The sequence below is a fragment of the Mirounga leonina genome, unplaced genomic scaffold (genome assembly GCF_011800145.1).
Source record: "Mirounga leonina isolate KUSES-001 unplaced genomic scaffold, KU_Mleo_1.0 Mir_129, whole genome shotgun sequence".
In the NCBI taxonomy this organism is placed as follows: domain Eukaryota; kingdom Metazoa; phylum Chordata; class Mammalia; order Carnivora; family Phocidae; genus Mirounga; species Mirounga leonina.
Window position 1 is genome coordinate 20,595,154 of NW_023270323.1, and position 21,724 is coordinate 20,616,877.

General features: G+C 45.4%; 2 protein-coding genes and 1 long non-coding RNA gene across 13 annotated transcripts in view; 1 reads left to right on the plus strand and 2 right to left on the minus strand.

The window, feature by feature from the left end:
- Positions 1 to 316: 316 nt before the first annotated feature.
- STBD1 (starch binding domain 1) lies at positions 317 to 13,665 on the minus strand. Of its 2 annotated transcripts, none has more exons than XM_035004761.1 (3): positions 13,389 to 13,665; positions 4,145 to 4,365; positions 317 to 2,224 (listed from the first exon to the last, which is right to left on the minus strand). In XM_035004761.1, the coding sequence occupies exons 2-3, from the start codon at positions 4,347 to 4,349 to the stop codon at positions 1,365 to 1,367; spliced, it is 1,065 nt and encodes a 354-aa protein (XP_034860652.1). In that variant the 5' UTR covers positions 4,350 to 4,365; positions 13,389 to 13,665; the 3' UTR covers positions 317 to 1,364. The 2 variants fall into 2 exon arrangements, with proteins under 2 accessions (XP_034860652.1, XP_034860651.1); XM_035004760.1 differs by lacking the exon at positions 13,389 to 13,665 and adding an exon at positions 11,412 to 11,428.
- LOC118010429 lies at positions 3,850 to 21,279 on the plus strand. 8 transcript variants are annotated; one of them, XR_004679200.1, is made up of 4 exons: positions 3,850 to 3,926; positions 5,392 to 5,488; positions 5,705 to 6,172; positions 6,858 to 7,057. It is a non-coding gene; the product is annotated as an uncharacterized LOC118010429 (long non-coding RNA). The 8 variants fall into 8 exon arrangements; XR_004679201.1 differs by lacking the exon at positions 3,850 to 3,926 and adding an exon at positions 3,990 to 4,066; XR_004679204.1 differs by lacking the exons at positions 3,850 to 3,926; positions 6,858 to 7,057 and adding exons at positions 4,359 to 4,865; positions 21,227 to 21,279.
- Positions 16,105 to 21,724, minus strand: part of FAM47E (family with sequence similarity 47 member E) — a 60,297-nt gene continuing 54,677 nt past the window's right edge. For all 3 annotated transcript variants that reach the window (XM_035004758.1, XM_035004759.1, XM_035004757.1), the window contains 2 exons: positions 18,654 to 18,731; positions 16,105 to 16,284 (listed from right to left, as the gene is read on the minus strand). In XM_035004758.1, the coding sequence (XP_034860649.1) occupies positions 16,219 to 16,284; positions 18,654 to 18,731 (144 nt within the window). In that variant the 3' untranslated portion in view covers positions 16,105 to 16,218. The remainder of the gene's footprint in view (positions 16,285 to 18,653; positions 18,732 to 21,724) is intronic.

Genomic DNA, 21,724 nt, shown 5'->3' on the forward strand with positions numbered 1-21,724 from the left:
GCTCTTTTCAGCAAAGACCACCTGTAACTAGGATTAAATGCTGTGTTTCGCCAAAAGATGTTATACTTATTACAAGTTGTTTTAACATAAAAATTCAAGTACAGGCATGCATAATGTCCTTCCAAACAAAGGTAAAGTTTTTTTTTTTTTAATCTAAAACGTTTTCTCCAAAGAGAGGAGAAAAATGGACTCCTCTTGCCTCTGATGTTTGCTTTTTTTCTGCATGTCTGTTATTAGTGGAGGAAAATATTGCTATTTTATTTTACATCTAAGCTATTATGGTACTAAGGTTTAGACAAGTAATTCAGAGACTCAATAAAGATATTAAAACTCAGATTTTATTTGTTCAGTTACAATAAAGTTTAAATATTTTATTTCTTCTCAGAACAAAGATGTACTTCTGTATCACTGTCCTGTTATAATTTTGTTACCCAAGATAGCTACTGGTCTGAAAGGAGAGGGCAGGAGAAATGACTGCTATGGACCAGTCTATCTGTCAGTCCAGACCCGTGAGAGAGGAGGGGCAAGGGGAGAGACAGTCCTACAAAGGCCCTAGAGGTAAATGACGGCTGTGTCCCCCCCTGCAGTCAGGCTGTACCTGGACCTCCCAGGCCTCTAGGAGCATCATGCAGGACACCTCACTCAGCCTACACCTTAATGGCATTCCTGTTCCCTCTCCTCGTGGGCTCCTCCCAGTGACCCACTCTGACTAGGCCCCTTGTTTCTACACCAGTTTGCCATCATTAAGACAACAACTTACTTGCTACCTTCAAACCACAGCTAGCAGGTAAAATCAAGCAAAAAAAAACAAAACAAAAACACTGGGAAGTCTTCACATCCTTGCTAGTCATATTTGCGACCAGATATCTCTGATCACAGTTGCATATGGCATTAATTATTTTTAAATATAAAGTGTGCATGTAGTAAAGAGAGAGTTTCTCCAGTTGTACCAACAGGAAAGCAGCTCTTTTCGAATGAGGCTTGCTTCACTCCTGGGCTTAAGGATCAGCCAGAGGCTCAAGCTTGAACCCTGTGCAGCTGGGTGGTGTGTGTGTGTCCTGGCCAATCCACACCTGAGGCGTGGCCAAGTCATGCCCCAAGAGGACCAAGCCCTGAAGTGTAATGATGGATCAGCAAAAATCCACCCATCAATGCCATGGGGGAAAAAAGGCCACGCTCACTGAAAGCATTACCTACATATATATATTTCTGCACATTAGACAAAAACCACTGGCAAATTTGAAACAACGCTGATGGCTAAATTTGGAGTTCTACTTCCTTTATTTAAAATTATTCAATGTGCTCCACAAACTTAGCTTTTTCCAGATTCTGCAACAGCCTCTCTGGTACTTTGAAACACTGAATCAGTGAATCCCCCACCACTTCTGAACCACTTTATCCTCGTGGCCAGTGTCGAGGAACCTGTTGCTGCATTCTTCCCAGCGGGTAATCTCCCCATTGTCTACCACTACAAACTTCCATTCCACCACCGTATCTGCGGGCAGGGGCACAGAACGAAACCAGAACCCATCCTTGCTACGCTGGAGTGTGATGTAGGCCTTCCACCTCCCAAGACTCTCGTGGTCTCCAGTTATTGCAATGAATTGCGTCCCAGTGCTTGTGATATAATGCACCTGGAACCGGACACTGACTCGCTGAGACCCTGAAGACACCACTGCTATCTTTTTTCGGCTCACATCCACTTCCTGACCTCTTGGTTCCATAATAGTGCTTCTGTCACAGTCCATTCCCTGGTTTGGGCTTAACACTGGAGCCTCAAGACTGCCACCCAAACCGACATCTCCCCAAGATGAGTGCCTGGACACCACTTCCCAGTCCTCACTGTCGGCCCGGTCCTGACTGCTCAACTGTGCAAGGCTCACTTCTTTGGCTCTGTCAATGACCAGGTTGCTAGAATACAACTTTTCTGCAAAACAGGAAGCTACTTTAGCAAGTGCCTCTTGTCCTTTCTGGAATCCCCATCCTCCTATAGGAGATTCAAGGCTTTCATTTCTTGAAACTTCAGAGTAACCCCGAGAGTTACCAGTCTCCGATGTAGCTAGAGATTCTGTGTCTGGAAACTGTCCAGAAGGAACATGCTCTCTTGAACTGTCACAATCACTGTCTTTTCCAGAAGGACTCTGCAGTCTCCATGCTGCATCCTGTAAGTTACCATGGCCTTTGGTCTCTGAAACCAAACATCCATTGCTTTCTTGAAGATGCTCTAAAAAACCAAAGGGAAAATGTTAATAGTGTTAGGCAGTTCTTGTGAGAAAAAAGGCTGAGAAAATAGGTTTAGTTATTGAAGACTTCACCACTAATCTACCTGCAGCTCACAAAATCCATCTTGATTCAAAATAAGTACTTAATTACGGAGTTCAGACACTAACTGAACCAACAGTGTACTCTAAGAATATGCATGCATATCCAGCAATAAAAGGCACATCAGGGTGCCCACACAAGAGTGTAAATGAAGTGGCAAGTTGTAGAGGCAGCCTTGTAACCCTGTCCTGGTCCCTGATCTCCGCAGTCCAGGCCACGGTGGCATGCAGCCATGTTGTTCAGCTTCTATCATCAAAAACTGCTGTTCCACCTTCGGGGCAAAGATCCTCGTGGCTACCCCACAGACCCTAAGGGTACACTTGTACTCCTAGGAACTGCATGCAGACCGAGGATCAGCTCTCACAGATGTGGGCAGATCCCCAGCTGCTGTTGCTCTGGGCAGATACAAAGGACGGCAGTGAATTGCTGGGCAAGAATTGGGGGTGGTGGTGGGGAGAGAGGGCTGGTTTCTCCTTGCCAACCCCATATGCAGCAGGAACCTCTTCAACAAAAGGTAGGCTTTTTACATCCCCTCCCATTTTATACTTAAAAAAGAAAAAAAATGTTCTTGACACTGCACAATCCAAGCTCCCTAAAGGGTCAGTTTCCTTCTTGGCCACCTTACCGACATTCCGAATAGCTCCCTACAAGATCGAAATCTCCAAAGTCATACAATCAGCACAAGATGGGGCTTTTCTCTTGGGGTTGGGGGTTGGCCTTGTTTAATATATTACCTCTTTTTAATGGTGGAGTTGTGAGACATAAATATTACCCTGAATTCCCAGTCTTCCAACCTAAAACATGAGGCTGGCTTTCAGAAGAAGATAAATGAGCTCTTTGCTCATCCCAAACCAATCCCAGGAAAAGCACAGAGGCAGATTTTCAAATGGTTACACGTGAACACATACTCCACTAAAAATAAAGTTCCCAGACGTCATTTTCACCGTTCGGCTGGAGTCCAGGCATGGGCAGCTGGCCAAGGGAGGGCACTGAAAGCTAAGGGTTTCTGCCAGTGCTCTTACTTTGGCTAGTACACAGTTGCTAACATGTACACACACAAACCTGGATGTCAATTCTACTCATCGGTGTCGGGTCCTCTATTACGTAGGTCCCTTCCCGGGGTATTAGACAACCCTGTGCTGTCGGGGCCCATAGCTCTGAAATGGGTGGCCAGCATGCAGCCTTAAGGCTTCAGCTGAGGCTGTCACGACCAGAGTCCAACCTGAACTTTGCCTTCCTGACAGAAGCGTCCAGATAGCGGGAGGTGCTCACAGCCTGGGTGTTCCCAAACCCGGCTCTTCCAAGGGGTGAGGGATGGGAGGACGTGAAGTTATGGGATTGGGACTGAGAAAGTGTCCCTGCTCGGTCGGAGATTGAAGAGGGTTGTAGGATCCCCCTGAACCTAAGCACTCCTTTTGTAAGGCCCGGAAGGGGCGCCGCCGCTGCAGCCGCCCGCACTGCGCCAAGCGCCGCCAAGCGCAGGAGCCCGTTCCGCACCCCCGCCCCCGCCCCGCCTGCCCCGCCCCGGCCGGAGGGGCCAGACAGGTCCTCCCGGGCGGGCGCCGGGCGCAGAGACTCTGCCGGGCGCTGCCCTCGGACGATGGGTAAGGGAACCTCCGGGGCCTCCGTGAGGCGAAAAACCTGCCCGGCGCGTGCGCACCGGGGAAAATGCGAGGCGTGGGGAGGGTCGTGCCCCGGGCAGACGAGGCTAGTCCGCGGAGAGGGGCCGCGAGAAAAACTCCAGGTGGGTTTTTTTTCCTCCCTCGGCGAACTTCAAAAGCTCCCTGGCAGATCTGCCCTCGAGACGTGGGAGGAAGAGTACCTGGTTTGGTGACCAGCTCCCGCCTGGAAGGTCCAGGGCTCAGTCCCCCGGCGCCATCCTGATCGCCTCCCGGAGCCGCAGCGTCCCCAGGAGGGGCGTCCTTCTGCTCCGCGTCGCTCTCCTTCCCCGTGTCCCTCAGCAGCCACACGAAAATCGCCCCGGCCAGGCCCCCTCCGACCAGCAGGGCGGACCAGACGGCGCCCATGGCTGAGAGGCTGCAGCTGCGGGAGGCAACGGCAACCGGGACCGGGGCTCGGGTCACGCAGGCAGAGCCACACCTACCCCGCCCGCGCCAGCCTTCTACGGTCCCGGCGGCCGGCGCTCCTGCGCGGAGCCCAGCCCTCGGCGACTAATACTCAACTTTCGCAGCCCCGCCCCACTGCCCGCCCCGGGGCTGCAGCCCCAGGCTCCGGCCGGGCGGAGACTCGACCGCCTCCTTTTCCAGCGTGTTCATTCCCGACCCCGCCCGTGGCTGGCGGGTGCATGGGTGCGCCGTTCCCCGTGTGGCCCGCGCGCGGAGAGAGCCCAAGTGCGCCCCGCTGCCGCGCGCCAGCCGGGCCCTGCCCCGCCGCCCTTCCTTCTCGCTCCAGCTGCCGGGGAGGCCGGCTCCGGCTTCGGCCTGCGCCGGGCACCTCGGCGCCTCCTCCGCGTGGCCTGTCAGCCGCGGCGCGGGCAGCCACGGACCGGGGCTTCCGGGAACTTAGACGCTGGAGAGGCCGACGTGCGTCGGGGAGGCGCGGGCTTGGGCTCTGGCTGGAGGGGTAGCGGGCCGGGTCGGGTGGGGCAGGCGGGGAGCACAGCGGCCGGCGGGCGGGGAAAGCCCTTTCGGCCGCCGGTTAGCTGCGCCGAGCTTCCCCCCAGCCTCCGCCACCCCCTGGTAAAATGAAAGGATTGGCCTGAGACCCAGCCATCTATCCGTGCCAGTCATCTCAACCACATCCAGCCGTTGCTTCTTCCTCGACCTGTGTGTGTGGGGGGAGGGGGGGGTGCAAAACGCGTACCCCCTTGTCTGGACTGGATGTTGCCCAGGGACAAACTCCTACAAATGGGTTTATTAATAAAAAACAGCAACCCTCTCTGTTAAGCGCTGTGTGCCAGGTAATGTATGTGTTTCATTTGATCCTCACAAGCCACCCACCATGGGAGCTAAGTAAGAATTAGACACACTGTCTTCTCAATTCACTCTGTTGATCTGACAGCTTTACACACCGGCTTCGAGCTGCTAATTCCCACGTTTGTGTCTGCAGCCGGAGCCTTTCGCTGGAAGCGCATTTCTACACCCGGCTGCTAAGGCCACAGCTGGCTAATACCGCCTGGGAATAACCAGTAAAATGGCTCCCTCTGGTAAGGCGAATCGTTCCAATGTGCCCCATGTTCAGGCACACAGCAGCCCCTGACCCGGTTCCTGGAGGGCTGGTGCGAGCCTCCCTCGGGTCACAACTCCTACGGTCCTAAGGGAGGGGGGAGGGCGACGGTGGGGGACGGCACTGGGCCTCTCTTCCTGGACGCTAACAGCTCAACCCCAGCTCCCTGGGGTCTGACTCCCTGTCTTCTCCCCAGGCCCGCTGCTTGCCCCGCCTCCCTCATCTCGGAGGGAGTGGCGACCACATCCTTCCCCAGGGCTGGCACACCAACAACTTGGAGTCGTCCTCCGCTCTCTTTTCTTCCCCTCTCCCAGTAGGCAGAAAGTAGCAAACTGCCACTCTTTCTTCAAACTACGGTATGAAGAATTCTACTTCTCTGCTGTGACACCCTGGTCTGCCACCAGCATCTCTCACTTGGATTACTGCCGTCACCTCCGTCTGCGCTCCCTGCTTCCACCCTGGAGACCCTACAGGCTACTCGCCAAAGCAGCAGTCGGGATCATTGGTAAAACATCCCCTGAGCCTCTGCCCAGGACCGTCCAATTGCTCTGTAGCTCATGACAAAAAGACCTTGTTAGTTTGCAGCTTCCTCAGGAGCTTCTCACGTGTGATCTGAAGCCGGCGCTAGTGTGGTTTGGAGACCTAGGCAAACCACTCCAGATTGGTAGGTGGCGATTTCAGTAAGCAGGGGAATTGGGGGGCTTGTCCTGGGCCCGGAAAGATGAGTGGATGAGTCTGCAGACATGCATCCAGACAGCTATCCTTTCTCACTCACCCTCTGCAGGTGTTTGCACAAGGCTCATCTGCCCTGTGAGCCCTTCCCTGATAATCCCAATTTAATTACAACCCCCTCCTCCTTATAACCTTCTTTGCTTTATTTCTCTCCATAGCATTTAGGGCATCACTTCTTTTTTTTTTTTTTTTTTAAGATTTGATCTTTTTTTTTTTAAGATTTTATTTATTTATTTGACAGAGAGATAGAGGGCACAAGTAGGCAGAGTGGCAGGCAGAGGGACAGGGAGAAGCAGGCTCTCTGCTGAGCAGGGAGCCGGACGTGGGGCTCGATCCCAGGACCCCAGGATCATGACCTGAGCCGAAGGCAGCCACTTAACCGACTGAGCCACCCAGGCACCCCATAAGATTTGATCTATTTATTTGAGAGGGAATGTGAGCTAGAGAGAGCACAAGTGGGGGGAGGGGCAGAGGGAGAAGCAGAATTGGATCCGATCATGACCAGAGCTGAAGGCAGATGCTTAACCGACTGAGCCACCCAGGCGCCCTAGGGCATCACTTCTAATACACTGTAATATCCATGATTTGTTCTGGTTGATTTCTTTCTTTATCCTCAGATAAACTACCTGAAAGGAGGGTTTATTGTCCTTTGTCTTCTGCTAAATTCCTGGCACCTAGAGCATTCCCAGAGTGGTCCCTCAAAAAGTACAGATTGAGTGAATGGATTAAAAGCTCCATGTATACTCAGCCATCAGAAAGGATGAATACCCAACTTTTACATCAACATGGACGGGACTGGAGGAGATTATGCTAAGTGAAATAAGTCAAGCAGAGAAAGTCAATTATCATATGGTTTCACTTATTTGTGGAACATAGGGAATAGCACGAAGGACATTAGGAGAAGGAAGGGAAAAATGGGGAGGGGGGAATTGGAGGGAGAGATGAACCATGAGAGACTATGGACCTGAGAAACAAACAGGGTTTTAGAGGGGAGGGGGGAGGGGGGATTTGTTAGCCCTGTGATGAGTATTAAGGAGGGCACGTACTGCATGGAGCACTGGGTGTTATATGAAAACAATGGATTGTGGATCACCACATCAAAAACCAGTGATGTATTGTATGGTGACTAACATAACAATAAAATAAAAAATAATTAATTAATTAATTAATTAAAAAGCTCCATGTATTCCCAGGCTAGAGCTTAATGCCATCTTCTTCATATAGGTTCTATTTGCATTTTTTAGCACAATGTAGACACTACTTTTTTTCTGTCAAGTAGGTTTCATGTCTTAAACTATTTAGAAGTCAATGATGAACTTTTTAAGACCTCTAAAATTTAAAACCACTAGCAACCACCCATTCATCTCAATCCAGGCAGCTTTAAGATAAAAAAAAAAAAAATCTTGCAGTAAGTTGAAAATAATAAAAAGTGATATCAAAGGTATATTTTTAAGAAAATGAATGTCTTACTAATTCATTCGTAAGTCATAAGACTATTATAGATCTATTTTTTAATAGAATTTTGTAGAAAATTTTAGAATTATTCTATCTCCTTTTGTCAAAGTAAAACTTGATGTCATAGGACATAGGACAAGGACATAGGATGTCCTTGAATTTTACAAATTCTAAAGCCAATAGAGTGGTTTTATGAATAGTATGAAAATTCTTGAACATTTTCTTTTTATTTCCTCACTGATAACTTTATGAGCTGCTCATTGGTCAAAGTTTCTTTTTTTTTTTTTTTTAAAGATTTATTTATTTATTTGACAGAGACAGAGACAGCGAGAGCAGGAACACAAGCAGGGGGAGTGGGAGAGGGAGAAGCAGGCTTCCTGCTGAGCCAGGAGCCCGATGTGGGACTCGATCCCAGGACCCTGGGATCATGACCTGAGCCGAAGGCAGTCGCTTAACCAACTGAGCCACCCAGGCGCCCCTCAAAGTTTCTTTATCAATGTGCTCACAAATGAAGTCCCAGAGGATCTGTAAAATCATAGAAGGCAAGCCCCACTATCCATTTCTAATAACTAGAAGGTTCTTAGTAAAGATTTACTGTTGTCATCAATTGCTATTTATTAACATATAACCAATAAATGATACAGTTCTTTCCACCCATCAGAATTCTTTTTACTTTGTATCAGCTTTCTCATGCAACATTTTAAAAGAACATTATTTATTTGGCCTTCCTTTTGGCTTTTCTAAACTTAAATGTTGACTCATTGATTTCTGTGTTGCTCCTTTAAAAAGAAAAAAAAAAGCAATACTCCACTCACTACCATATTTCTTGGAAGTTTGTGGCTACATAATCTAAAAACATGCTTCCCACACTAACGGTACCATGTTTATCACTATATGGGTGCAAATAGTGTTGCCTTTATGTGGAAGTCTTTGAGCCTAGGGAGACGGAAACAGAAAAGGAAAGCAGGTTCAGTAGAAGCGGGAGGAAGATGACGCATTCTGCTGGGATGTGTTAAACTTGAGCCAAGAGCAGGCAGCTGGAACTGGGGGCATGTTGTTTAATGAGAAATTGGAAATTCCTCACAGAGAGGGGACAGTGAAATCTGTGGTAGAGATTAACGTTACAAAGGGAAATCAATGTGCTTCAGCCATAGGCATAATATCAAGAAAACAGATTGGAAAGCTGCCTCCCTATGGCTACTTACGTTGCTATTATGTCTTTATATTACATTTTAGGGGTCATAATAGATATAGATATGGGTGGATATTTTAAGGTTTTATATGTGTCATATATATATATATCATATATATGTAACTTAAAAATGCCCAATATGCATATTAGGGAGTCAATGATGGACTTCTAAAGGCCAGTTATATTTATTTTTACTTATATATGTTAATATATCTATATGTATGTGTATACTTTTATGTAACATTATTTTTTTTCTTTAACTTCATGCAAGAAAAGATTTCTCCCTCCTGTGTGTGGAAGGATGAAGACAAAACAATTAAAAGCAGCTTTGTTTGCAAGGCCAGGGGATTAAATAGGATGGGACGGAAGAGTTAGGGAAGAGAGAGAATAGGGAGACTTGTTTCCAAAGTCTGTGCAAGAAGGTGGTGGGGAGGGGAGAACAGGGGTGTCGCTCAGCAGAATTTAAGAGGATAGAGGACTAAAAAGAAATGGGTGGATTTGACCTATACGAGGTCTTCGGTGACTTCAGTATTTGTGAGGGTATGCACTCTGTTTTGGAAGGCTGAGGTATAAATGGGGGGAAGGCTATGAAGTCCAACTTTCATAGGTTAGCCTTCTCTCAGGAAATCTGGAGGCAAGGGGTAGGAGAGAAATAGAAGTGTCCCTTAAGACCAGAACAAGGTCCAAAGGAAGTTCTCTCAGACCAAGAAAGACCTACCTGGGCATGATTGTAAGGAGGAAAGAGCCAGTGAAGACTGAAAATTAATAAAAGGAAACCTCCTTTAAAATGGAGTCGGGAGGAGAGAAGCGGGAGCTCTCTCAGCCTACCACCTGTAGTCAGCTGGTGACGCAACAGGAAGAGAAGGACCCAGCGGTGATTCTATTTGAGCGCCTATGGCACTAGCCCAGCAGGAGGAAGAAATGTTTCTCCTTCCGCGGCAAGAGTCCCGCCAATGAGACTGTCACAACTCAGCCAAGGAAAAGCCATTATGCTTCCACTTCCCAGTTTCCTCCAATGGACTTTTTGTTATTAATAGACCTCCCAGCTGCCCCCCTTTCCTCTATGAAAGGGTGTTCCTCTTCTTTGTTCTTCAGACTAGCCTCTGGTTTTGCTGGCTTTGATTGTTTCACATTGCAATTCTCTACTATTCCGGAACAAACCCATCTTGCTGGTAAAGTAACTGGCAGTGTTGGTTTTAAGGCTAAGACCACACCTGAAGATGTGAGGACAAGCTTCATGGCAATCCCATAAGGGAAGAGGAAGGTGGCTCCGAAACACCAGGGGAAGGGTTGGCCTGCGATGAATGAAGGAGAGGAAACAGGCATGCAAAGAGGAAAGAATGAACAGAAGAAACAGTTGAGGTACAAAGGAGGCAGGGAGTGAGGACGTTATCAGCTGAGTGAGAGAAAGGAGGTCCAGCTGAGGTTTGAAGGAAAGCAGAGGAAATCGCCACTGAGAGAAGAGATCACCTGTTGGGAGACCTGTCCTTCCTGGATCATGTTGAGTCTTCAGTCCTGGGCCTCTGCTGTGCTCCGAGCTTCCCCGACCTTCCAGGGCCCTCACCCCCACTCAGACCCCACCTAACTGTCCAGCCGACCAGACAACTGCTTCCCAGTTCCTGTCTACACCTCCCTCCCCTCTGGCTGTGATCCACTCTGCAACCACTCCAGACTTAATCCTCCTACAGAGCAGCTCCCCACAGGGCATCTCCTGGGTCTACCAGATTAACTTCAACCCCACTGTAGCCTTCAAGGTCTCTATGACACAGTCCCAAGGACCACTCCAGGCCATTCTCTTACCATTGATCTGCACTCCAGCCAAACTGGGACTCTCCCGCTGGAACCTTCACTCATTAGTCTAGAGATTTCCTAGAAGCCACTTAACTTCCATGAAACCTCACCCCAGCCCACAGTCCCATTCCCCAGCCCCCAGCCCTCAAACTGATATGTTGGCAGACTTCGAAGAAAAGAATTACATATTGTAACTGTCTTAGAAATAAAATAGGTTTTCTGTGTTGGTATAATTATTTTCGTAGTTTATCTCATCCCCATACTAGATCATACATTCCTTGAGGGCCAGAGTTCATTTATTCTTTGTGTTCCCTGGAATACAAAGTCTATTATCTAAGAGGCCTTTTAACTCTCCTTTTTTCATTGAATACCCCGTGTATACTGGCACTAGGCTAAGTGCTTTATAAGGATGATCTCATGTAATGCCCCGAGAGATGTAAGCTACTCAAGGTCAAAAAGCTGCTGGGTGACTGAGCTGGGCTTTGAACCCAGTATTTGACCTCCCAGGACCCAGGCTCTGAAACTCTAGCTATGCTGAATCCTCACGGCTGACTACTAAACCATGTCCAAATTTCAAAGCATACATTTTAGAGGTGAAGGTGCAAATGTGGATGTGTGACACCAGAGAATGCCTCTGGGTGGTATTCCAACATTTACAATGAATTTCAGCCTTGTTCCTAATTTATAATCACTCTCTCCGCAAGCCATCGCCTCCTCAGGGAGCTGTACTCACCACCACCAGCACCTGTCTGCTGCTGTCAAGCCTCCGGCTTCTGCTCCTCCCCAGAACATGAACCACAAGCCAAACCTTTCTGCAAAGCAGTCACATGGGAGCTGCCCAGTTTCAGATTTCACAGGGACATTTTCTAACTGCAAATGTTTGCAAACCTCTGACTCATCTTAGTTCCAGAATAGACTCAATGCGGAGATCTCTTCTGTGAAATGATGAAGCCTTTAGAGAAAAGGGAAATCTGTGTTGGGAAATCCAGCTCACTGTATTGAAAGAAAGTTAGATTACAACTTGGTGGACTCCTGATGGAATAAAGCACTACCTGTAAATGGTAAAACTACTACAAAACTACAAAAACCACTAATAGCTAATTGAACAAAATCCAGGAGACTATCACTGTGATATTGCATAATACAGGAGGCCAAAATATTTCTTGACCTTATCAATATAAGGCTAATCATTGAAGGATGCCATAGACAAAGTTAGCAGACAGATCCAGATGGGGAGATTTTTGTGTTATTAAAACTGACAAGGGAATAATATGTGGATCTATGGGGACGCCTGGGTGTCTCAGTGGGTTAAGCGCCTGCCTTCGGCTCAGGTCATGATCCCAGAGTCCTGGGATCGAGTCCCACATCGGGCTCCTTGCTCAGCAGGGAGCCTGCTTCTCCCTCTGCCTGCCGCTCCCCCTGCTTGTGCTCTCTCTCTCTCTGACAAATAAATAAAAAAAATTTAAAAAAAAGTGTGGATCTATAATGAACTCCGACAGATTGCCAAAAATTGAAAACAAAAACATAAACTCCAATGTAAAATGAATAGGGGATGCTTTTCCCTGGGGTCTAGAACAGTGCCTGGAACATAAAAGGCATGTACAGTAATTTTTAGTTAAATAAATGAATGGCTAGCAAAAAGGTGCAGGAATACTGGTAAACAGATAAATGCAAATTAAAACGATGATATTATACCATTTTACATCCAAATATTAGAAAGAAGATGTGATGTTGCCAGTGAGAGTAAACAGGTAGAAACAATCTGGAGAATAATCTGGAAGAATTTTGTGAAATTTAAGTATTCATATACCCCATGACACAGTAATCCCACTCCTGAACATGTTCGGCCCAGGGAAAATTTTGCACAAGACACACAGTGTTATTTGGGGCAACAGTAAGTTTAAGGTCACCTAGCTGCCCATCGTGGGGAAATAGCTAAGTAAAACATGGTGGATGCCTATGAAATACTATGCAGTAGGGCACCTGGGTGGCTCAGATGGTTAAGCGTCTGCCTTCGGCTCAGGTCATGATCCCAGGGTCCTGGGATCGAGTCCCACATCGGGCTCCCTGCTCCTTGGGAGCCTGCTCCTCCCTCTGCCTCTCTCTCTCTCTCTCTGTCATGAATAAATAAATAAAATCTTTAAAAAAAAAAAAAAAGAAATACTACGCAGTAGACAGACCAATGAACTAGAGCTACACATGGCAACATAATTAAGTCTTAAATACATGAGGGTGACAAAAGGTAAGAAACAATAAGATTTCTAGTACAATAACATTTATGTAAGTTGAAAATACTCAACACTACAGAGTTTCAAAAACACATGCATATTTAAGGTCAAGTATTTAAACAGATTAAAGAGAGTAACTGGTGGGCAGGAGGAGGGTTGGGGTAGCCAATTCTCTTCATTCTTCACCCCTAACATCTTTCCTAGCCTTGAATCTTGCCATCAGTAATGTGCTAGAGACAGTCTGTACCAGATCACAAAAGTCAATTGAGAAATTTTCAGGAATTTCGTGAGCTGGTTGGTAAACACAGTCATTATTAAAACTTAAATATCCTTATAAATAAATTACATTAACAACAAAGGTAATAAAAACTCAAAAACTTATCACGCTGTAGTTATTAACAACATTTTATTAGTATCTATGGTCTTGAAGTTACTTACATCTCCTATCTGGGCGTTGGAAATAATATATAATGGTACGCTACCTGCGCTTCTCTTTGGAGTTTGAAGCCAGATTTAGATGTGCTGTTTCAGCTCATTTCTTCGGTCAGCTGAGAGGTAACAGCTTTGAGGGCAGCTTGAAGCAAGAGAAGGCTTGTAGCCGGTCCAGGAAGCTCTGCCCTCTGATCCAGTGAATCCAGTGTACTTGAAACGCTTGTGGCAGATAGGGCTGCCGCATGGCGCTTTGGCACGTCCAGGAAGGCAAAGCGGAGCACAGGCCCCCAGGGGTTTGCAGCCCAGCCGTGAACTCTGTGGCATATAACTGTTCTCCTTTTGAGAGGCCAATCTTGGTTTGTTGCTTGGCACCAATAAATACAGCAGCCTGTTCATGAGCCATTAGGTAACCAAGCGACTGATGCCCATTGTAAACTCGGGGTCATCTGATCCACCAAGACATCAAGTCAGCTAACATTTAGTGTGTCTGTACTGTGTGCCAGGCACTGTTCCATGCACTTTACTTGTAACATTTCCTTTCATCTTCACCACAATTCTGGGAGGCAGTTCTGTTATTATTGCTATTATCCCTGCTTCAGCTGAGAAAACTGATACAGAGAGAGGAGAAGTGATTTGCCACCTAGTCATATAGCTCATAAGTAGCAGAGCTTGGTTTGCACCCAGACCCTCTGGACCCAAAGTCCACATGTTTAATTACCAACTTATATGGCTTCTCACGATCAAGTGGAAGTTCTCTGTGTAGGACTGCGCTTGAGCAGAAATGGAAGACACGACAGATTGCATGGCGTGCTCAGTCCTACCATAGTGCTGCTCTTCCTCCGCCTACACATCTGACCCAGGGATGCTCGCGAAGCCCAGGGGACTGAACAAACAACCTGCCCAAGACGATGGCAGTGCCACAACGCTCTAGTCCAACTCAAGGCTGGCCCTGAAGAACAACTGAGGAGAATTTTCCAGTAGGCAGAATTTTTAGCATTTCATCCCGTTGACCACTTTGTCTGAAAGGAGACATGGCCTGGGGTGCATATATCGCCTGTACTGGACAGAAACTGATGGTGTAGCTGGGTAGCCGGACTGGGAAGGTCATGAATGCAAGGCTGATGGTAACAAAGATGTCTGGGGAAGAGGCGTTCAGGGGATCTCTCAGAACGGATCCTCTAGAGTATGAGGATATTTGGTTCTTCATGAACACCTGCTGAAGGTCTCCGCTGTAGAGGAAGTGCTCAGTAATCACGTAAAAAGGCTAACCTAGCCTTAGCATGTCAGCCTATGTCTTTCCCCAGGCACTCCAACGGTGCCTGGTGATCTCATGAACAAAGTGGGCATGTGCGATGCGTTGAAAACATTAAGGAATTGTGAGAAAAGTGGCTTTACTGGAATAGCTACTTTTTCTGGATTTGGATTTGTGTTCCTATTTAACAAACTTCTGCCCACACCAACATTCATAGATTTACTGAATGCTTATTCACCACCATGGTATTCCACCCCACATTGGCTCTCACTAAGTAACTAATTTTACAGGAATGGGCTGACACTATGGGGTTCATGCTTCTGTCATGTACTCCATCACCGTAAAGTGACCTCACAGAGGGCATGGCAAAGACTCGTTCACAGCACAATTGCTATGTAGTCAGTCCAGCAGATTACTGAGATGAAATTGTGACAGACCCAGAGGATGAAAGGTCATCACCCAGAGATTTTGTATTTGAAGACAGATGCAGTCATTCACAAAACTTTGGGACTCAGTATTCTTTTAATAAATTCCCTTTTTGATTAAATTTTACAGAGTGGGTTTCATAGAGAAAGATCTCGAAGGATATATTCCAGTGAGTGAAGAGTGGTTATTTCTGACTTTGTAGGAATTAGTCATAATTTCTATATTCTGTTAGTTTATATTTTCTGATTTTCCTAACATGAGCATTAACCTTTTTAACAAGAAATAATTTTTGGAAAATTAATTTTAAAATATATATCATCTTGAATTTCCGTTAAACTTTATGACTTATGACCTTATCTTTAGGTACACATTTATTATCAAGACTAACATGCCTAAAAAGGGAAAAAACTTGAGTAAGCTTTATTCAAAATTAAAGAAAATAATATTCGAAAGAAAGAATAAAGGTGGTGTTCACTCAAGACCAGGGAAAATAATACTATGGGAAAGTGCAATAGGGTAATTCTGCCTTTTTTTTTTTTAAGATTTTATTTTTAAGTAATCTCTATACCCAACGGGGGGCTCGAACATGCAACTCTGAGGTCAAGAGTCCCATGCTCCACCGATAGAGTCAGTCAGGTGCCCCAGAGTAATTCTGCTTTTATTTATGGTTTTATTTATTTTTTACAAATAGTTAATATAACTATGTAATATTGACAATGCTACAAAAGTGTGAGAAGACTATGTGTGACTATTGATCTCACCACTGATAGGATATGTAAGATATTGATTAACAGAAGCAGACAGCCATTGTGAAATGTTTTTTTTTTTTTTTTTAAGATTTTATTTATTTATTTGACAGAGACAGAGACAGCGGGAGCAGGAACACAAGCAGGGGGAGTGGGAGAGGGAGAAGCAGGCTTCCCGCTGAGCAGGGAGCCCGATGTGGGGCTCGATCCCAGGACCCTGGGATCATGACCTGAGCCGAAGGCAGTCGCTTAACCAACTGAGCCACCCAGGTGCCCCAGTTGTGAAATGTTTTTAAGTATTAAGTATGAACTTTATGGATGTTGCCAAGTCAAAGATGTATATCCATGGGACACTCATAAATTTTATTTAAGGTTTAAAATGAGACAGAGAAATAACCAAGTATGTGGTAAATACAATTGGTCTAATCATCTTTCCAAGATTCTTCTATGCTTGAGTTATTTTACAGAAGTCTTATTACACTCACATTTATGTTCCTTCCTGATATACATCTTCTCAAGGAACTTTAAAAAAAAAAGTAAACCTTCATTAGATTGGCAAACAAATATTGTACAGTCCTGCCCACAATCACTACCATACGCAAATTCACAATTTCACACTCTGACATATATCCTTCTAGTACTCAAAATCCCGTGTTGACAATTGGCCATGATAAATGTGAGACTTTGGAAGCTATTTGTACAGCATCAGAAATACCTAAATCTAATTCCCATTTGTTCTGTGCCCAAGTCCAGCCCAGCTCAGCTCAGCAAAGCCTCGTGCTGCTCATCCCTTCTATTAAAAACCTGGGACCCATCTGTGTAGCAGACAGAATGAAGCTGAGGGTAATGAATAGAGTAGATAATCCAGCAGCAGATACTGGAATGTGTATAAAGTACCTGTGCTCATGTAACATATATGAATGTGTATGTACAGTGCATCCAGACCTCACGTGAATAAAAAGAGAATGAATGTTTATATATATATGTGTATATATATACACACATATACGTATATATATTTAAATAATGACATTGAAAACATATAATATATATACTAAATACATTCCCTCCTCTCTCTGTCAAAATATTATTGATAAAATAGAGGATATAGGATGTAAGAATAAAGGAAGAAAATATATTCCAGGGTTTTGAATGACAGGTGTTCTCAGAGGACTCAGCTGTAGTCAGGGGCATCATCTCTCTCTAGGTAATGCAGCCAAAAGAGTACAGCCGGTGTGTCAGGCGTGCTTCTTTTTGCCCAAAATTGAACTAAATGTTCATCAACAAAATGGATTAAACCAACAAGGGACAAATCAAAATTTTTTTAAAAAGTGTTCTGCCACTAAAAAAATGTTAAGACAGAACTGAATTATTATAACAGCAAACAAGGAGATATATATATATCTCCTATATATATGGTCCTTGGCAAGAGGAATATATATATACACTTATATATATACACATGTATCATATAATTATATTTATGCTCAAGTATATTTACATGTTATAAAATATATAATATGTGCAATTAGGTAATTAGACAAAATATAATAAACATAGGGGTGCCTGGGTGGCTCAGTCAGTGAGTATCCAACTCATTTTCAGCTCAGGTCATGAATTCGGGGTCGTGAGATGGAGCCCCGTGTCAGTGGGGGTCTGCTTGGGATTCTCTTCCTCTCCCTCTGCCATTCATGGAAAAGAAGAAATCCAGTATTGCATTTCCTGAACTTCATGTTGGCTGCACGGCTTCCTAAAGACACATGGGATGTGCACACAGAGGACACTGGATAAATGCATGACTTAATAGCTACAACTCTGGCAGCCTGGCTAGCTGGTTTCTTGCTGTGGTGACAGGGCTGGTCTGGGCACAGAACTCTAGGCTCTGAGGCCCTCCTGCTAAAAATGGTCTGCTCTGCCAACCTCCCACCCCACCCATGTGGCACGTGGCCTTCCAAGCATGGCCGCTCCACGTGGGAAGCAGCTGGGGCTAGCTTTACAAGTTAAGAGAGGGGAAACTACATGGGAGGTAAGAAAAAGTGGGGAAAACACAGAAGATACTGGTGGGCCCCTGGAAAGTGAAATTTTGCCCTGTTCTGTTTCCACACAAGGCTTACCCCATAGTACAACACTATTGCGAATCTCAATTCCATTTTGTCCTGACCCAAGCCATAGCTCTTTGTCCTTAGATGTGGAAGTAAAAGACACTCAAAGACTTCCTAGAGACTTCAGAGTGTTTGAGTGACAGAGTTTGCAAGGTACATGCCCTGCACATAGACCCCTTTCACTTTGGTCCCATTAAGGCCAAACTCAAGGTAGGTAAGTGAATAGGAAGACAGCACCTCTGAGAGCAGAAACCAAAGAGGCAGAATAAAAAAAGCAAAAGCCAAATCCCATCTCTGAGCCTTTGTCTGGGGAAAAGCATGCCCTTTCTTCCAGGGGCCTGAGTCCTGGTATGAGAAGTACAGTTGACCCTTGAACAATATACTACGGGGGTTAGGGGCACCAGCCCCCCCCCCTCAACTGAAAATCCATGTATAAGTTTGACTTCCCAAAAACTTTACTAATAATCTATACTGTTGACGAGAAGCCTTACTGATAACATAAATAGTTGATTAACATGTATTTTGTATGTTATATATGTTATATACCATCTTCTTACATTAATGTAAGCTAGAGAAAAATGTTATTAAGAAAGTCATAAGAGAAAATACATTTTTAGTATTGTACTGTATTTATCCAAAAAAAAAATTTTTTTTTCACATTTAAGTGGACCTGCACAGTTTAAGCCTGTGGTATCCAAGAGTCAATTGTATTTTGCTTTTGTTAGGGCCCTGTCTCATCAACACCTGTGAGCCCCTCAGCCAGTCTTTCTGAAAGGACCCTTTACTCACATTTGGCATCCTATAGCCTCTGCTTAGAATGAAATCCTTAAAGGCAATGGTTCCATGAAGGTCTGCAAGTAACTCCTCCTAAAAGAGGATCCACATTAAAACAAAAACAAAGACAAAAAAAACCCAGTCAGCTGTTAGAAGTTTGATTCCATACTTGTCCTAATAAAAGCAGTCGGTTATTTTTAAAGTACCTCATTTTAAATCACTTCCTTCTCATCTGGGACTTTATGTGTAGATAACGTTCATGAGTTGATGAGTATAAAGGCTTTCAAAAGATGTCCAACTTTCTCTCCTTTCCCAACCCTTTTTTTTAATCCTTGTATTAAGGAGAAGCAACACTTTTTAGCAATTAGACAATTATTAAGCCCAGATGTCTGGAATCTAACCTATTTGAGATTAACAAGTATGATACTGTGATTTTTATTAAGACATATATATTTGGTCTTCTTCCCATTCCTGACACAGAGCTCCTAAAACCATTGCAATTTCCTAAGTGATAAGAGCCACAAAGGCAAAAGGAGAATTTTTTGTTATTCATAACTAGCCCCTTTTAAGCACAACAGAGATTATGTTAACAAGGTGATTTTTGGAAAGCCCTTTTAGAGCCACAGGATGGGGTCTGGTTGCCAGAGGAAACAACCACGTGAAGAGAGGGTTTTCGGCTTTCGGCTCCATCCTGCAATCTCTGGCTGAATTAATCGCAGATGACCAATGATGTAATCAACCCGTGCCTACGTATTAAAGCTGCCATAAAAGCCCAAAAGGACAGAGTTCAGAGAGCTTCCAGGTTGGTGAATATGTGGAGGTTTGGGGAAGGTGGTGTGCTCAGCGAGGGCACAGAAGCTCTGTACCCTTTTTCACATACCTTGCTCTGTGCATCTGGCTCTTCCTGAGTTCTCTCCTTTTATAATAAACCCATAATCTAGTAAGTAAGCTGTTTTCCTGAGTTCTTCATGCAGATGACAGAACCCGAGGAGGAGGTGTGGGGACCTCCTGGTCAGAAGCACAGGTGAGAACCTGATTTGTGATCGGCATCGGAAGTGGGGGCAGGGTTGTGAGACTGAGCCCTTACCCTGTCAGGTCTGATGCCAACTCCAGGTAGATAGTGACAGACTTGAGTTAAATTGTAGTAGGACACCCAGCTGGTGTCTGGAGAATCAGACAATTGCTTGGTGTGGGGAAAAAAATCCTCACACATTTGGTGACCAGAATTGAGACTAATAGAGCGAGAAACAGGAGTGTTTTTTTCACTTGACAATATATCCATAATTTTGAGATCTGTTAAAAAGGAACGACAGGCCCGAAATGGAGTCAATTCTGTTAAGCCCCCCGAAGATTTAATACCTAACCTAACTGTCGGTTCAGCCTGTCCCAGGAGTGGGATTTTAAACCAGTCCATGTGGAGTTTCCTGATGAGCACTAGCTGAGGTGCTCTGCTAAAAACCACAGCCTTTCCGTCTAAGGAAGGTGACCTTGCCTACAACAAGCCTTTCTTTATTTTGCTAATAACTTCCTGGTACAGGGCTAATCACCCCTTGTACCAGTTCCTGCCACACCTGACCTCGCCAGTCTGGAAACCTCATGGACAGGATGCTGATTTTTCCAGGATTTGAGAGCTATTAATAAGACAGTGATTCCCCATCCCAGTCATTCCAAACCTGAACACCCTTCTGTCACACGTTCTACCAGACTCCAAATGGTCCACTGCGGTGGATTTGTTCAGCCTTTTTCAACACCCCTGGTGACCCCAGTAGCCATATCTATTTGCCTTACTTGAACTGTCAACACTCTACCTGGCCAGTCATGCCTGAAGAATTCATGAGGTCCTTTCTTACTTCTCTTGAGCACTTCACCAAGATTTAAGCAACACTCCAGTTCCTTGGGAAATCCACCCTTTTGCAATATGTAGATGACCTCTTGCTACTTTCAGCCTCCAAAGAGGAATCCACAAAAGATTCCATCTATTTGCTAGAGCAGTTAGCTGGAAAGGAACACAAAGTCTCTAAGAGAAAATTACAATTACCTCTACACACGGGTCATCACCTGGGTCATTACCTAAGCCCTGAAGGACTTCAGCTGTGTCCCAAAAGAATTAAGCTAATCCAGGAATTTCCTACACCCACAGTTAGGTGACAGATCTGTGGATGACTAGGCTTGACTGGTTATTGCAGATGATGGGCTCCTAATTTTTCGCTATTAGCTACCCCACTCTATGAACTTACTAAAATTTCAGTCCCTGAACACTTTCCTTGGGAAGACAAATGTGAGCAGGCTTTCAGGAGACTGAAAGAAGCAGTGGAAGAACCTCCTGCCTTAGGGCCGCCTAACTGTGCAAAACCTTTCACCTTATTTGTGCAGGAAAGGGATAATCAAGCCCTGGGGATGCTCACTCAAGAGGAGGGTAGTAAACAGAGGCCTATTACCTAGTACAGCACATACCTTGATTCAGTTGCTCTTGCCTATCCCAGCTGTCTTAAGGCTACAGACACAGCAGCAAAACGAGTGGCAGTCTCGTCAGATTTGACCCTGTCTGAAGTCTTCTTAACTCAGAACTGACTCAGCCTTTCTTGCAGGCAGACTAACTTCCTATGAGATCCTCCTGCGTCCACCGCCTCATCTGTGTCTTAAACATTGCAACACCCTTAATCCTGCTACGTTACTACCTCTACCTGAGGAGGTCGAGTCCGCGACTACAAGGTACCGATGGCCCGTTTTTGTGATAGCACGTCCTGATTTATGAGATACTCCTTTAACTATTCCTGATCTATAATCTTCATGGATGGGTCATACCGTAGAAATGAAAAAGGGGATTTTCAAGCTGGCTGTGCTACTCCTACCCAAGATGACCTACTCGAAAGAGGAAACCTTCCCCAAGCTCCATCCACACAACAGACGGAGCTCCGTGCCCTTACCCGAGCATGCCAGCTATCAGGAGGACAAGCAATATTTATACCGATAGCCAGCATGTCTTTGGGGTCGTCCATGACTTAGGCATGTTACAGAAACAAAAGGGCTCTCTTATGTCCTCTGGGACTCAGTCAAAAATGGGCAACAGGTAAATGATCTTCCTA

Bases quoted from the DNA above. Each gene is read 5' to 3' on its own strand.
- STBD1 (XM_035004761.1), bottom strand. From the start codon at position 4,349: ATGGGCGCCGTCTGGTCCGCCCTGCTGGTCGGAGGGGGCCTGGCCGGG. The intron at 2,225-4,144 runs GTACTCTTCCTC...TTGGTTTTTTAG, and splicing joins GGAGCTGGTCACCAAACCAG to AGCATCTTCAAGAAAGCAAT.